We start from the raw sequence: 15,824 nt of genomic DNA on the forward strand, positions 1-15,824 counted from the left end.
GGTTTCCAAGAGGAAACGTCGCCTCCTACAGTGCAGCAGTGAAATCTTCCTCAAACTAACTGAGGACACATCGTTTCGTGAAGCTATGGATTTAGCAGAAAAGGTACTGGTGGGACGAGTCAGGGTCAGGCACTATAGCGTGGAGAGGCTGCAAAAATGGGCAATGGAAGTCTGGGGTCATCATTTGAGAGAACCCCCTAGGGTTCAAACCTTTGTCAAGGGTTGGTTTGCCCTGAGATTTAAATGTCTCACTCACACAAACTGGGTCCTCTCCACTATTTGGCACATTGACCAGGCACCAGTCCTCCTTCGAAGGTGGATGCTTATGTTCGATCCTGAACAGGAGAGAGTGGAGGCTGGACCTATCTAGGTGCGTCTTCCGAGCCTTCCCTGTCACTTCTGGATAGAGCAGATTTTCAGGCAGATTGGGGATGCTATGGGTTCTTACCTTACCTATGATGACACTTTTCTATCGACTGAAAGAATGGCTTATGCCAGGATTTTAGTGCACCTTGACCTCTCGGAAGGGCTACCTAAGTACATTAACATTCAATGGAGGAATGCTACGAGGAGGTAGATGCTGGACTATGAAGGGATACCCTTCAGATGTAGGCACTGCCACAAGGTGGGGCACTTATTCAAAGACTGTCCACTGAATAGGTGGAACATCAGGAAGGCGGGGAGACATGCTACACAGGATTCACAGGAGGCTTAGTCGCATGAAGATCCTACAAGGGAGGAATAGCCTCGGGATTCTGAAGACATGCTTAGGAATGCCACTCCATGTTCTGGAGGAACAACTACTCTCGAGTCATGGTTTGAGGTCTTCGGAACCGACATAGAGCACCCCGAGGAAGCGTGGTAGACCGCCTCATCGTCCACCACCTCCAATTCCAGCTCAGGCCACGGTAGCCTCGGGTGACTCCAACACTTCGGGTATGAATTCCATACAATTGACCCCCTCTCAATGCTTTTCTGATATTAATATTAATTCAATATCTGGGCTGTCATTGGGACCGGGTACTGAAAATACTTTGGAGGCCCCTGTACAAAGTTTATGTGACATTGCTCCCCCTCACACCTTCCCCCCCACTCCCCCCACCCTTTTGTGTACCCCTCCTTCGGAGCCCTTGGCCTCCTTGACTGCTCCCTCTGAACCTAGATATAATACGCGTTCTCGAACGAAGAATTCGGTTCAGGATCATGTTGGACTTGACATCTTCCATCCCGCCCACCTCCTAAGGCTTCCCGCGGATGTCCCTCTGGCGTTAAACGTGCACAAGCACAAGCGGATGACAATATTGCTTTGGGTAAACAATCCACCATTCCTGGGGTTCTTAGAGCTAGAACAACCCCCTCTGAACCCCCTCCATGAATATTTTATCCTTCAATTGCAGAGGGCTAGCTAGGATCGAAAAAAAACTAGCTCTTCGTTGGTTAATCTCTGCCGACTCGCTGGATATTATCTTCCTTTAGGAGACCTTAGGCTCCGATGATGATATTACTCGCATTCTTGAGCACTCTCTTCTAGGGTGGAAATTTTGGGGTTTGGATGCCCAAGGCCGATCTAGAGGGCTTGCTTTGGGCATCAATACTCGTTCTATCAAGTCACTTAACTACTGGGGCGGGGTTGGATATTTAGGGGTTGATGTACACACAACTGAGCTGGGTATGCCATTCAGAATAATCAATATTTATGGGCCTTGCCAAAATCGACCTGAATTTTGGGACCATCTTCTGAGATTGGATTTACTTTCGGTTGATAATTTGATAGTCGGAGGGGACCTCAACTTTTCAATTGGACATGCTGAATCCTGGGGACATCGTGCACAAAGGGACTCCCTCTCGGACTACTTCTCGTCCATTCTGGAATTTCACCACCTGATCGATATACCCACTGCAAAGATTCAAGCCACTTGGAGGAACAATAGAGTGGGTGAAAATGGTCTAGCCAGAAGACTGGACAGATTTCTAGTCAAAGAACAGGTTATGGATCTGGGATTCAACATCAGGCAATGGGTTGGCACAGGTGGGCTCTCAGACCATCTACCTATATATATGGAAATGGAAAGTGGGAGAGCCAGGCCGAAGGGTCCATTTAAGTTCAGTTCAACCTGGCTTAAGGAAGTTTCGTACATCAGCATGGTGACTGACTTCTGGAAAGAAAACCCTCCAGGGGTGAGGGGTGATGTAACAACAGGATTTATCCATAACCTCACAGAGCTGAAGAAGATGTCCAAAATCTGGGCTCACCAAAAAAGATTACAGGATGATCAATCTCTGAGACAGATTGAACTTGAGTTGGCTAATTTTGAAAATGAGTTGGGTGGTCTATATAGCTCAGAGGAGCATAAGAGTAAAATCACATCCCTCTACTCGACCCGCGGAAAAATCCTCAAAGAGAGGGAAGACAAATGGAGACTGAGAAGCAGCGCTATTTGGATTCGGGAGGGGGATGCTAATACAAAGTTTTATCAAAAATTTGCTAATGGGAGGAAAGCAATAAAAACCATCTGGGACATGCAGGATGATCAGGGAAGGACACCAAACACTTTCCCTCAGCTAACTTCTCTGGCCAACTCTCATTTTAAAAAAGCCTATAGTGATCCTAGGGAGGCTAACTTGGTGTTATAGACATTTTTGTGCCTTACAGCATGAAGCATGAAATGTCAATAATCTAAGGGATCCAAAGTCCCTAAACATGTTGTTCCTACCCCTAGAGGAACAAGGTCAGCAAACCACAACACTGAAAATCAGTTCTCCACCTGAAAACACTCAAAAACAAGCTAATTTTGGATCATGTCAACTGCTCCACTGAGCATCTGCGCTGAATGTCAACTGCTCCACTCTGTACCTGTGCTGAATGTCAAATCTAATGAAGGCTACCTGCGCTGGGCGAGATTGGCCAAGTGGCACAGTCATTCTGCAAGGTGTCAAATGCCCAGGAAGCTTCCAAAATGACACTTGGATCAGGGAATTCGCCTTGTGATGAGTAAGAGGATCTAGATCTCCAAGTGGAAGCAAGAAACTCCAAGTGGACTCAAGAACTGAAGTATAACTGAAGTGGGAGAGGACACTAGTCAGCTTCATGCCAGCCTCAAGCTGACTCATCCTTTCTCCAAAACTCCTATATATAGAGCTCTCTCATGAGGTCTAGGGAGGCTGGAATCTTGCGAATGTAAGGAAGTGCTGTTGGTTTTTGCATAGAACTATTGGGTGATTGCTTTGAAGGAGGTGAAGAGGAGATTTCTTTCTGCTGGGAGGTGTTGCTGGATTGGGCCTATTATGGTTGTAACACTCTCAGAACTTTACTTCTTCCATTAATAAAGTATTTGAGGTTCTTCTATATGCATGTGTCTCTGTGGCGTATTGATGCTTGTATATTTGATTTATTCTAATCCTTGAATCAATTATGGATGTATGCTTCTTGTAGTTTCCTTTCCTTGTGCTTTTGCAGGATCTTTGTGTAGCTGGGCCAGTGAAAGAGCAAGGAGCTGGGAGCAAGTAGCAAAGAGGGAAGATTGGATCAACCATTAGCGGAAGATAACGGTTAGTGGATCTCTTCCTCCTCTCTCTTACATCTCATAAAGAAGTAATCTTGAATAGCTTTGCATTCGGTTGTTGCTGAGGTACTATCACCCTTAGAGTGGGATAGGGTCATTCCGTATTGGATACTTTTCCCAACAACACTTGGTTGAATTCAACAGAGTTGCTCAAATCTTCCCCAGGTTTGTGGAGCAAGAAGATGAAGAAGACTTGATGTAAGAGGTAACTTTAGAGGAGCTGGAGTGTAGGTTTTAACCCTGTACAGAAATTACTTGCATACGAATTCTTAAACAAAGAAAATAAACAATGCGAGAGCATAACCCATAAAACACATATGCACAGAGATTTTTCCCTGGATCCCAAAACCGGGACTACCAGCTTGATTTTTCATTATGTTCCTTTCAATGTTACAATACATATTTATACATGCCGAAGCATCCAATACCATGGACCGAAAACCATCGCGTCCAAAAAACATGTGCGAAAATCATGCACAAAACCATAGGTGGGTCCGCCCAACCTAACATATGGTCCAAAACCAAAATTTTCCGGGGCGTTGCCCCGGACCCCATAAAGTGGGGTTACGGGTGCCCTTCAAACCCTCTATTAACTACGTGGAAAGAATATAACACAAGCCAACATGGAGGCCACTTTGAAATGGTTTAACAAGGACAAAAGCCCAGGACCTGATGGATGGTCCATCAAATTCTATTTGGATTTTTTTTATTTGATTGGTACGGATCTACTTCATGTTGTTGAGGAGTCAAGAGCTTTAGGTCATTTGAAAGTAGCCATAACCTCCACTTTTATTGCTTTCATATCGAAGTCAGATAATCCGACCTCTTTTGATGAATTCCGTCCCATCTCGCTTTGTAATTGTCTGTATAAGATTATAGCCAAGATTATAGCAAACAGATTGAAGCCAATCTTATCTAAGCACATCCTGCCGGAACAATTTGCTTTCCTACAAGACAGGCAAATCCATGAGGCGATTGGGACAGCACAGGAAGTATTACACACTCTCCACATAAAAAAAAGGCAAAGGTATGATCATGAAGGTTGATTTATCTAAAGCTTTTGACAGAGTGAATTGGTTATACTTGCGAATGCTTTTAACTCACCTTGGATTCCCTTTCAATTTTATTAAATGGATTATGGGATGCATCACTAACATCCCATTTAGTGTCCTGGTCAATGGGAGTGCATCTCCATTTTTTACTTCGACTCGAGGTTTGTGATAGGGGTGTCCCCTCTCACCACTCCTGTTTCTTCTGATCATGGAAGGGCTCAGTCGGATAATAAAAGAAGAACACAGGAGAGGAAGACTCAAGGGTATAAAGATAACGGAAGATTGCACGCTCACCCACCTACTGTTTGTGGATGACGTGCTGGTTTTTCTCAATGGAAGCGTTGGGGATCTGACTTCCATCAGAGATATATTTTCTTTGTTTCAGAAAGCCACGGGGATGATTATTAATGATGGAAAATCTACTTTGACGGCCACTGCCTGCTCACAGCATGAAATTCATTATGCTCTCCACCGATTTCACTTTGCACAGATTGATCTGGAGGAGGGATTAAAATACTTGGGATACAAGTTAAAGCCCATAGGATACAAAATAGCGGATTGGACTTGGCTCATTGCCAAGTTGGAAAAGAGACTCAGCATATGGTACCTCAGATTTTTATCTCGCGCTGGTCAACTAACACTCATCAAGAGTGTCCTGGAAGCAACCCCGGTCTATTGGATGTCCCTAGCTTGGATTCCTCGAGGCATTTTGGCGAGGATACAAACACTCTGCTGCAGATTCTTATGGAGGGGCAGTCAACCGGGAAGAATCTTTGCATGGGCAAAATGGGATGCACTCACACTTCCGAAAAAATGGGGTGGCTGGGGACTCAAAAAGCTTGATGATTTTTCCTCAGCCCTGGCAGCGAAGCTAGGTTGGCAGTTGGTCACTTCAGACAGTTTGTGGACAAGGGTGGCCTACTCGAAATACATTGCCCCTGTACAAATTTTGGATTGGATCAGAAGACCGGTTAGACTCAATGCTGGTATTTCGATCATTTGGAAGGTTGTCCTAAAAGCTTTGGATCCCATTTGCTCAGGCATTACTTGGTGAATCCATTCGGGGAGCAGGGTGCGCATCGGAATTGACCCGTGGATCGGATGTGGGAACATGCACAGATTACCTCCAGATCTTCTTCTGCACCTAGGAGAGCAAAATGTTACACTCCTTGCTCATATAGCAGATGAGGCAAACTCCTCTCTCCTCCACCAAGCTTGGAAATCAGACCTACAACTCAACATTCCTCCACTATGGCAGCAGCTTTGGAAGGACTATATACAGGCTCTCTCGGAGGCTCATATCTGAATCACTGATGGTGATGATGAGATCATCTGGGCTTTGGCAAAGTCGGGGAGATATACTCCAAAGGAAGGATACTTAGTTCTGGCGGAGCAACAGAAGCCCCAGATCCTTCATACATGGTGGAAACACCTCTGGAAGCTGAAGGCGCCCCCCAGATCTAGATTATTAATGTGGTGCATTCTGAGAAATAAAATCCCCATAGGGGATAACCTGATGAAGCGATCCTACCATGGCCCTCACTGGTGTTATTTTTGCAACATTGATGGTGAATCTGCTTCTCACCTATTCTTGAACTGCCATGAAGCCCGTAATTTATGGAATCTTGTGACAGCAGCTGTCCCTACATCTTGTAACTGGCAGGCGGACTCTCTGATTGAAGCCTGGAACCTTTGGTACTCCTCAGTCACACCCCTAAAAATGAGGAATCTCCCCTTGCTATTTTGCTGGGCTATCTGGATAGCTCGCAATCTTTTAATCTTTCAGAATACCCCCCCCAGGTGGACTATCATTGCCGCCAAGATTAAAGCAGATTATGATCTCATCCCTGATGACCCCCCCCTGCACAAGGAACATCACATAGGAACAGTTTGACCCCCATATGCCCTGGGCATATTTTGATGGGGCTGCACAAGAAGAAGGTTGTGGTGGGGGTGCTATCCTTCACATAACAGAGAGGCACTCATTCAGCCTAATAATGGGATTAAGGAGGGGAACTAATAACTTTGCAGAACTTTCAGTAGCTTTACATATTATCCGTTTTGCATTGGAGAAGAATTTCCATGCTTTACAATTGTTTGGGGACTCTAAAATTGTTTGCGACTGGCTGAATAAAAGTTCTTATTGTTAGTCTTTCTCATTGAGACACATTATAAATGAAGCTTGAAGATTGATATCCATTTTGATGTAATCACATCTACATGGAGCGGAACTCAGATGCTGACCGTCTTTCCAAAGAAGGCGTGATCCGGGAGTCGGGCATCTGGTTGATCCGTGAACAGAATGAAGGAGTACATTACCAGTACTATCATAGGCCATTTATGGACATTATGGACTAACTTCTGGACTATGATCTCATATTTTTGTTGTTACTGATCTGATATGCGACCATTTATATGAGTGGCACAGAACTTGGGTTTGATTATTATCTCCCTGCATGGAATAAGATAATATAATCTATTTTGAACTGTTATTTTCTTTTGGATACTTTTCACATACTTTGATTGGGCTATTACCTCCCTGCGTGGATACAGGTATTTAGCTATGATGCTTCTTCAGAAGATGATATCTATTGATAGAATTATCGGAATATGCATATGCATCTACAAAATGTAATCTCCTTTTCTTAATGAAATTACGAATTTTTCCATGGGAAAAATAACGATGAAGAAAATGAGAGAAAAAGACATGAGCTTTTCCATATTCGAGTTATTTCCAAACATCAAAAGGTTGATACTTTGTTTGATAGTGGCTCACAAGTAAATTTAATTTCTAAAGCAATTATAAAGAAGTTGGGATTACTGACTACACCTCACAAGAAACCATACCCATTAGGATGGTTAAATGATAAAGCACAACTACAAGTGACTAGACAATGCAAACTCAAGTATTCTTTTGAGTCAGCATTTGTAGATGAGGTTGAGTTAGACATAATTCCTTTAGATATATGTGGAATTGTTTTAGGAAGTCCTTACTTGTATGACAGAAAAGCTATCTTCTATAGAGCTGAGAACAAGTATCTACTCGTTAAAGATGGAATCGAATACTTTGTAAGAGCTCATAAGCTCAAGAATAATTATACTCTCATAAACTCAGGGTAGACGAAACGAATGATAAATTCATGCAAACAATTCTCGCTGATGGTTGTAAAGGAAAAGAAACCTGATAAAACCAATGTATTTGAGGGTTGTAATGCTAAACAACAAGCTGATTTAGAAAAAGTTGTTTCAGAGTATGATATCTTGTTTCAAGAATCTAAAGGTCTGCCACCCAAAAAGGAAATAGTGCATGAAATTAATTTGCAGCAAGATACTCCATTGCCTAACATTGGAATGTATAGGTTGTCCACTTTAGAGAATGCTGAAATCAAGAAGTAGGTGCAAGAGTTGCTCGAGAAGGGGTTCATCAGACCTAGCACATCACCATGTGGATCCCCAATCGTTTTGGTGAGAAAGAAAGATGGCTCATGGAGAATGTGCATTGATTACTGAGCACTGAATAAGATAACAATAAAAAATCGTTATCCCCTTCCTCGCATAGATGATCTCTTAGATCAGTTGAAAGAAGTTGTTTATTTTTCCAAGTTAGACTTGCATAGTGGATATCATCAGGTCAGAGTTGCAGAACAAGATGCATGGAAGACTGCTTTCAAAACAAAGCAAGGATTGTACGAGTGGCTGGTTATGCCTTTTGGCTTAACTAATGCTCCTGCTACTTTCTTGAGAATAATGAATGATATACTCATACCTTTTCTTGATGATTTTGTTATTGTGTATCTGGATGACATTATGATATTTAACAAAACATGGGAAGAACATTTAAAGCATGGTAAGCAGACACTAGATGTTTTGAAAAGAGAAAAACTTTATGTTAAACTCTCAAAATGTGAATTTGGCAAAACATCTTTGAATTATTTGGGACATATAGTAGGGAGTGGTGAATTACAGATAGATCCCTCTAAGGCGGCAGTCACTGTAAACTGGCCTAAACCCAAATCTGCTACAGAAGTTAGGAGCTTCTTAGGAGCAGCACAATATTGGAGAAAATTCATTTGTAACTTTTCCTTAATTGCAGCTCCCTTACATGCTTTAACAGGATTGAACAAGGTGTTTTAGTGGGGAGGAAAACATCAGAAATCCTTTGACACCTAAGAAAAGATTAGTACAACACCAGTACTAGCACTGCATGATCTTCAAAGATCATTTGAGATCCAAACGGATGCCAGTGACTATGCCATGGGAGCAGTGTTGACACAACACGGTAGTAAACCCATATGTTATCATTATGAGATTTTTAATTCTGCAGTAGTTAACTATCCTACATATGATAAAGAATTGTATGCATTAGTATAGAGTTTGAAAAAGTGGAAACATTATTTAATGGGCAAAGAGACAGTAATACATACTGATTATCAACCACTTCAATATCTACACTCCCAAACTAAGTTTCAACAATCAAGACACTATACTTGGATGGGTTTTCTACAACAGTTTCATTTAGTCATCAGATATAAAAAGGGCATACACAATAAAGTTGCAGACATGTTATCTAGAGCCATTATAAATGCATCTACTATAATTAAACATAATTCTGTGTTACATGAGAGCTACATTGAACAATATGCTCAAGATATAGACTTTAAAGATGTATATGAAACTTTGAGTCAAGGCAAACGAATAGAAGAATTAGATTATCATGTAAAGGATCGACTCTTATATCATTGTGGGAAGTTATGCATTCCACAAACTGAAAGAGTAAAGATAATTCGAGAAGCACACACTTCTCTAATATCAGGTCACTTTGGGGTAAGTAAAATAGTTGCACAGCTGCAAAGATTTTGTTATTGGCCAAAAATGAACGAGACAGTTTCTAGATATGTAAGAGGATGTACTATGTGTGCTAAAAGCAAGCCGAGCAACAAAAAACTAGGCTTGTACACTCCACTACTAGTACCTTCTCATCCTTGGGAAAGTGTTTCCATGGACTTTGTTGAAGGACTTCCTAAATCTAGGAAAGGTCATGATTATCTGTATGTTGTTGTGGATAGGTACAACAAAATGTGTATTTTGATACCTTGTAATAAACAGATTACAGCTGAACAAACTGCAAAACTGTTCTTTCAACATGTATGGGTTCATTTTGGATTACCCACTTCTATTATATTTGATCGAGACACCCGATTTGTGGGAAAGTTTTGTTCAAGTTTGTGGGAACTAATGGACACCAAACTGAAGAAAAGCACAACTTTTCATCCACAAACCGATGGCCAGACAGAAGTAGTCAACAGGGTCGTGATCCAGTTGCTCAGAGGATATTGCAGTAAGCATCCTAAGCTTTGGGATGAACATTTGTGTTATGTGCAGCATGCTTACAACCGAGCAAAACATTCTTCTACATAGAGATCTCCTTTTGAGACCTGTTTAGGTTTCACACCAAGGTCTCCTTTGGATTTTGTCTTTGGTAAAGACACAATAGTTGATGGACACAGTGATGTGGACAAGGCAACTAGGTTCATTGAACAAATCCAAGAGATTCATCAGGCAGTACAAGAATAGCTGGAAAAGAGCCAAGCCTAATACAAGGCAAGGCATGACAAGCATCGGATGGAGCTTAGTTTCCAAGTTGGTGACCAAGTCTGGCTGTATATTAGCAAGGACAGAATGTAAAGTGAAGGTAAAAAGCTAAAACCTATCAGGTATGGACCGTTCAAGATACTTGAGAAAATTGGTGAGAATGATTTTCGCCTTGATTTACCAGCTTACATGCACATCTACTCAGTCGTAAATGCAGATAGCTTGAGACTATTTGAACCTTCATTAATTGAGGATCCCGAAGAGTAGAGTCAATTGCCTTCTATTGATGACCTGTTACCTAAATATCTTAATGAATTGCAGGAAGACACAGTTCTGGACAGGAAGGTGAGGATGATGCACAAGGGAGATGTTGAGTACCTCAGAGTTGGGCTCAAGGGTTCAAAGCCAAGCAGTGCAAAATGGATAGAGATTGGACAAGTGAGACAATTGTATCCTCACTTAGTTGATGCTTGAAAACCAACTTTTGGTGGTCCAAAAGCTTTTTTAGTGGGAAGGCCGTGATCCGAATTGGATCCATGAAAAATTATTAGAGTTCGATGACTGTATCAAATCATGACAGACTTCAAAAACTTGTGAACAAGAGCTATCAGGAAGGACCTCTGGACAATGGCAGTTTGTAGCCAGCACGGAACAACGAGGACCTTGGTCAAAGCACGCTGACCGAGGCCCATGGAGACCGCGCAGTGGCCCAAAACTAGCAGTTATGAAGCTCAGATTAGAAAACATAGGCCGTTTCTGATGCATGATTAGCACAAAGGGAAAAACCCCTCGAAATGGAATAGCCTCGAATGCTCGGTCACAAGGGAAACCTGAAAACCGTGGGAAAAGAACTAAACTGAAAGGCGGGTCCCGCGCTCCAAAACCAGCAGAATATCGGAGGCGTTTTGGGCAGTAAGTGGATTTTGTAGGGGAATGAGCGATTCCATACGATGATTGACGCGTGTCCAGCGGATGAGAGAGAAATCACTCTCATCACGGGCTAACGTCCGAGCAAGTCAATCGTGCGATAAGAGCGATAACCATAGGATCTGGAGGCCCCAGATCTAATGGCGGAGATTGCGCCCGGTGGGGGAGACCGGATTTGGTGGCAAAATAAGCTACAAATTATAAAAGTTTGAAGTCCGATCTGACTGCTGAGTTGGCGGATGAATCATTTCATAACATAATCGAAATAACGAATCGTCGAGGAAGAGATGACGCTCAGTTCGTGAAGAGACAAGTGGCCACCTCCATGTGAGACGTTACACAGTGGCGATGACGCAGAGGCAAGGAATTCCAAGCGGACAGAGGCAAGCGAACCGAAGGGACAGAAGAGGAAGCGAATAGTCAAGGGACGGATTGGCTTTAAGCCATGAACAGACAGAGAACAAAAAACAGGAAAAAGGAAGAAGGAAACAGTGAGACAGAGAAAATAGAAAGCGAAGCAAAGAATAGAGAGTCGAGTTGACTTGTAGAGTTAAGGCAGCATCGAGCAGACAAAACCAGGCTTGAGAGGTTCAAGCATTCCCTGTGAGGATATTTGTCGGGAACTAGTACCAAATTGGACTCATCCCATTAAGACCAGTCGAGGTCGAGACTTAGTAAGGGGGAGTTTGTGCACTCTAGTGGCTTGGGGAATCCAAGAACCACCCTACTAAGCATCATCTGTCCCAGGAGACTCAACTTGAGCTCCTCGTTGTAAAAAATCTGTTTAAATACACAATAAGAAAATGCCACCACTAAAAGCTGGACCGGAGACGTAGCCCTGGAGGATAAGGTGAACGCCATATTAAATTGTTGTGTTTTTGCATCTTGTTTGATGTGTTTCTCTTACTGTTTTCCAGTGTCTGTGTATTTTGCAATCTTATCGATCCGTTGCCTAAGATAACATAGACACACACCAACACATGAGTCTGTAATACCTTCATTCATTAATTAATTAACTGAGATCCCTCACAAGTGATTTTCAAATCATTCCCTCCTTACAACCGTGAAATCAACTTTTTTCTTACTTAATAACTGCTTGTAAGCTTTGAGCTTTATGTTATCCTTGTTTGACTCTTTCCACATTCTCCTTGCCAAAGTGCATTTGCATTCTCCTAGATCTCTAGGAAGCACTAGAGAGAAGACAAAGCCTCAATTATTTCCATAAAAAGTACATATTTGTTACAAAGCTTTGTGTTATGCCACATTGTTAGCCACCTTTTCATTACAGTGCTTTTTACAAATGATAATTATAACTCTTACGATTTTCCAAAAAAGGAGTGTCTTTATTGTGTTCGTCACAAATGATTATCATTAAATAAGTGCTATATAGTAGTTATTCTTGTGGCTTAGTTTAAATATAGCTAAGTTACAGTAAAAATACTAAATTCAAATTAGTGTTAAGGTTTAGAATTTCATCAATTTGATTTTCACTGATTAGTAAAGTCCATATCTGTGCAATTAAAGAGCAAGGCCCTAATTTCAATGCTTATGCAAGCACAACTTTAAAAAAAACTATAATATGTTATGATTGCATTTACATTTGAACTACATTAGTCGTCCAAATCAAAATTGTCTATCCAAGTAAAAAATTATATATTTTATTTCTTAAAATTTGAACTAAAATATTTAGTAAAAAATTATTTTAATATAATTATAAGCTTATAAAAATATTTTTTTTTGAAAAAAATAATTGTTATTATTATTTAATTAAGAAAAATCTTTCCGTAGAAATTTTTGGCCAACGAATTATTATTTAGTTTATAAAAATGCATATGTTTTATTTTATTAAAATTTGAATTTAGATTATATATATATATATATTAAAAATTGAATTAAAATATTTAATTAAATTTTTTAATATAATTATTAGTGTATAAAAATATTGATGTGATAAAAATGGAAAATATTGCATTAATAAAAAATAATAATTGAAAAATCACAATTAACAATATATTTTACAATAAAATATTCAAATTCTCAATCAATAATAACACATATAAATACTAATTATTTTATTATAAAAAATCTAATAAAAAATACATATAATTAAAATTTATTAAATCAAAAATATATGAATTAATTGTACTGAACTAATAAAAATCAGCACATTTATCTAATGCGTTATCCTACTAAAGTGATATAAATAACACATAATAATACTGATACAATTTTATTAAAGTACACTGCTTAACACGGATTATGATTCATATATCATAATAATAAATAATAAAGAAGTAATAAACCACTTTAGTGACCAATGTATATAAATATATTATCACAGCATTATATCACTAAATTTATTAATCTATCTTATATTCATTATTTTATCGTGAAATAATGGTGATATATATATATATATATATATATATATATATAATATCTTTAATTTTTAGGTTAGATATTTTTTCTAGTAAATGAACCATTATTCCTTTCATTTGATGTCAAAGCCACATTATTGATTTAATGTTTGGCCACATTTATTTTTTCCATAATCTTTCTCCATCTTTAGATTTTTTATATCATAATTTGGTTTTTTATTATATATACAAGTGTAATGTAAAGTGTTAAAATATTGTTTGAATAAATAAATCTATTTGTGTTTATGTTCCTAGCCTATTGTGTTATTTTATGTTGAAATATGTATGGTTGAAGCATGATTGAGGATTTCAGATTATATTGTCATTCAAATAATATTAGTCTAAAATTTGCATTTTATTGGTAATAACAACAAAAGCCACCAAATATTGAATAGTAAGCCAAAGAATTTTTACGTTTTCAATGGATTAGTCAATGTCAATCAAAGAAAATAGAAATTACTAAAAGGAAATATAGTATCAGAGCCACTAGTTTATAAGCAATTATAAATGTGTCATTGTGACACAGTCAAGGTTCTTAGAAAATATAGGTGATCATGCTATTATTTAGGAGATTATGCAATCGCCTTAACCACACATGTATACTATCCCTAAGAAGTAAGAGGTACAAAAGAAGTTGAAGGGGTGGCAATTTCAAGTAGGTTCAATGTCACTCTTTCATCCATATTGAGTCAATGTGTTATGGTCATTCAAGCTAATCACCACTTCATTCAATCAAATAGAGCCAACTAGTACCAAAATAGTAGGGGTGCTCAACCATCATGACCTATAAAGAATTCATCTAATTAAATCAAAGAAAAAAAACATTCCTAAACACAATTATAAAAAATTGTTTTAAGATGCAATATCATAACAATTGTGAGGCCAAAGTCTCATCCATGGGTAAGGCTTCCCATCTTTCTTCTATTTGGTTTAGTGCTTTGAGGTGCATTTTCAGTGCCACTAGTCCAATAGAAATGTGATTATTCTCCTTCCCATTCCATGCTTGGAAATGGATTGCAATGATGCCCCATCAAAGCCCCGTATATCTATATTCATAAGTGAAAACATGTGAACTCATCCAACAACTTTATTTCAAGTACCTGTGAGTAGGGGAACAAGATATTTAGCCATCATTTCCATCCCACTGTGAGAACCTCTTTGGGTTAATCCCCTATTGTTAATATTGTAACATTTGTTGTAATTAAAATATAACTGGTTGAGAGATGGGACACATATTTCAGAGCTTGGGGAGTAGGTTATTGATCTAGGTAGATATTGGTGGCCATCTGCCTAATCCACCTAGACCCCTAGTCAATTTAATTTGTTTCCTTGTTCATTTCAACATTTACTATTTTAGTAGTTTTTCAGGTCCTGAACTTCCAGAGCAGTTTTGGCCCCCTAAACGAAGTTTTTTGGGGTCCATGATAGGCCATGACCATGGGCATGGGCTTGCAGTGAAACCTGTAGTACTCATAGAGACCTTTCGAACAAGGTATCGTATGCACCAAACGAAGATAATATGACCAAGTTACGACCTCGAGAAGTTTTATGCCCAACTAACCCCAACGGGGCCCACAAACTCTTGGTGTTACATCTCTTGGGGTTAGGATTTTGGTTGTTTAAGGTTTTCTCATGTTTTCCAATAATAAATAGACCCTTGAGCCTTATTGTAACACAATTCAGAGGCATGTAGCCGCCACATCTCTTCTTAGAGATAAGCTACCATCGCCTAAGTTATCTTATTTCCATTCTATTTGTAAGCATAGTTCAATAGTTTTCTATTAATGAAATGAAGTGTTTTTCTGTTGCATCTCTATGTTTATGATTATATTTGTAAGTTGTTACATTCCTGTTTAAGTTCGGATCAATGGTATCAGAGCGGTATGCTCTTTCTCTGTTTTTCTTTGCATGTCCCCAACGAGGCCAGGGTATAAGGAATTAGGTCTTGATCTGATTGAACCATTGCAATATCAGCCTCGCAAAATCTAACGACCTCCCATGGTGGAAGAAAAGAAAGACGAGAAGGCAGTAGATCCTTTCAAAATGTTGCTCGAGGAAGCCCTCAAGCGACAAAGGGACGTGATGATGGATAACTTTGCCTAGATCCTTCGACGGCTACCCACAGGCGATGCATCTTCATCTCGCAACCACTCTAGAGGCGCCACTCATTTTAAGGTACAAGTTAACTTTGATATTCCCATATTCAAAGGCCTAATAGATGTAAACGTCGTAGATAAATGGTTAAATCTATTGGAAGGATATTTTTCAGTTCA

The 15,824-nt window shown here is 39.6% G+C and overlaps 1 protein-coding gene across 1 annotated transcript; it reads left to right on the forward strand.

Moving 5' to 3' along the window:
* The first annotated feature begins 1,671 nt into the window (after positions 1–1,671).
* Positions 1,672–2,634, forward strand: LOC149143583 (uncharacterized). The gene has a single exon (XM_089451883.1). It carries the CDS (start codon positions 1,672–1,674, stop codon positions 2,632–2,634), a length of 963 nt encoding a protein of 320 aa, XP_089308009.1.
* Positions 2,635–15,824: the final 13,190 nt, after the last annotated feature.

Source organism: Pinus tabuliformis, chromosome X (genome assembly GCF_031772625.1).
Source record: "Pinus tabuliformis cultivar Carrire ecotype Pingquan chromosome X, CPIR1, whole genome shotgun sequence".
NCBI lineage: Eukaryota > Viridiplantae > Streptophyta > Pinopsida > Pinales > Pinaceae > Pinus > Pinus tabuliformis.

Bases quoted from the DNA above. Each gene is read 5' to 3' on its own strand.
- LOC149143583 (XM_089451883.1), top strand. From the start codon at position 1,672: ATGCCATTCAGAATAATCAATATTTATGGGCCTTGCCAAAATCGACCT.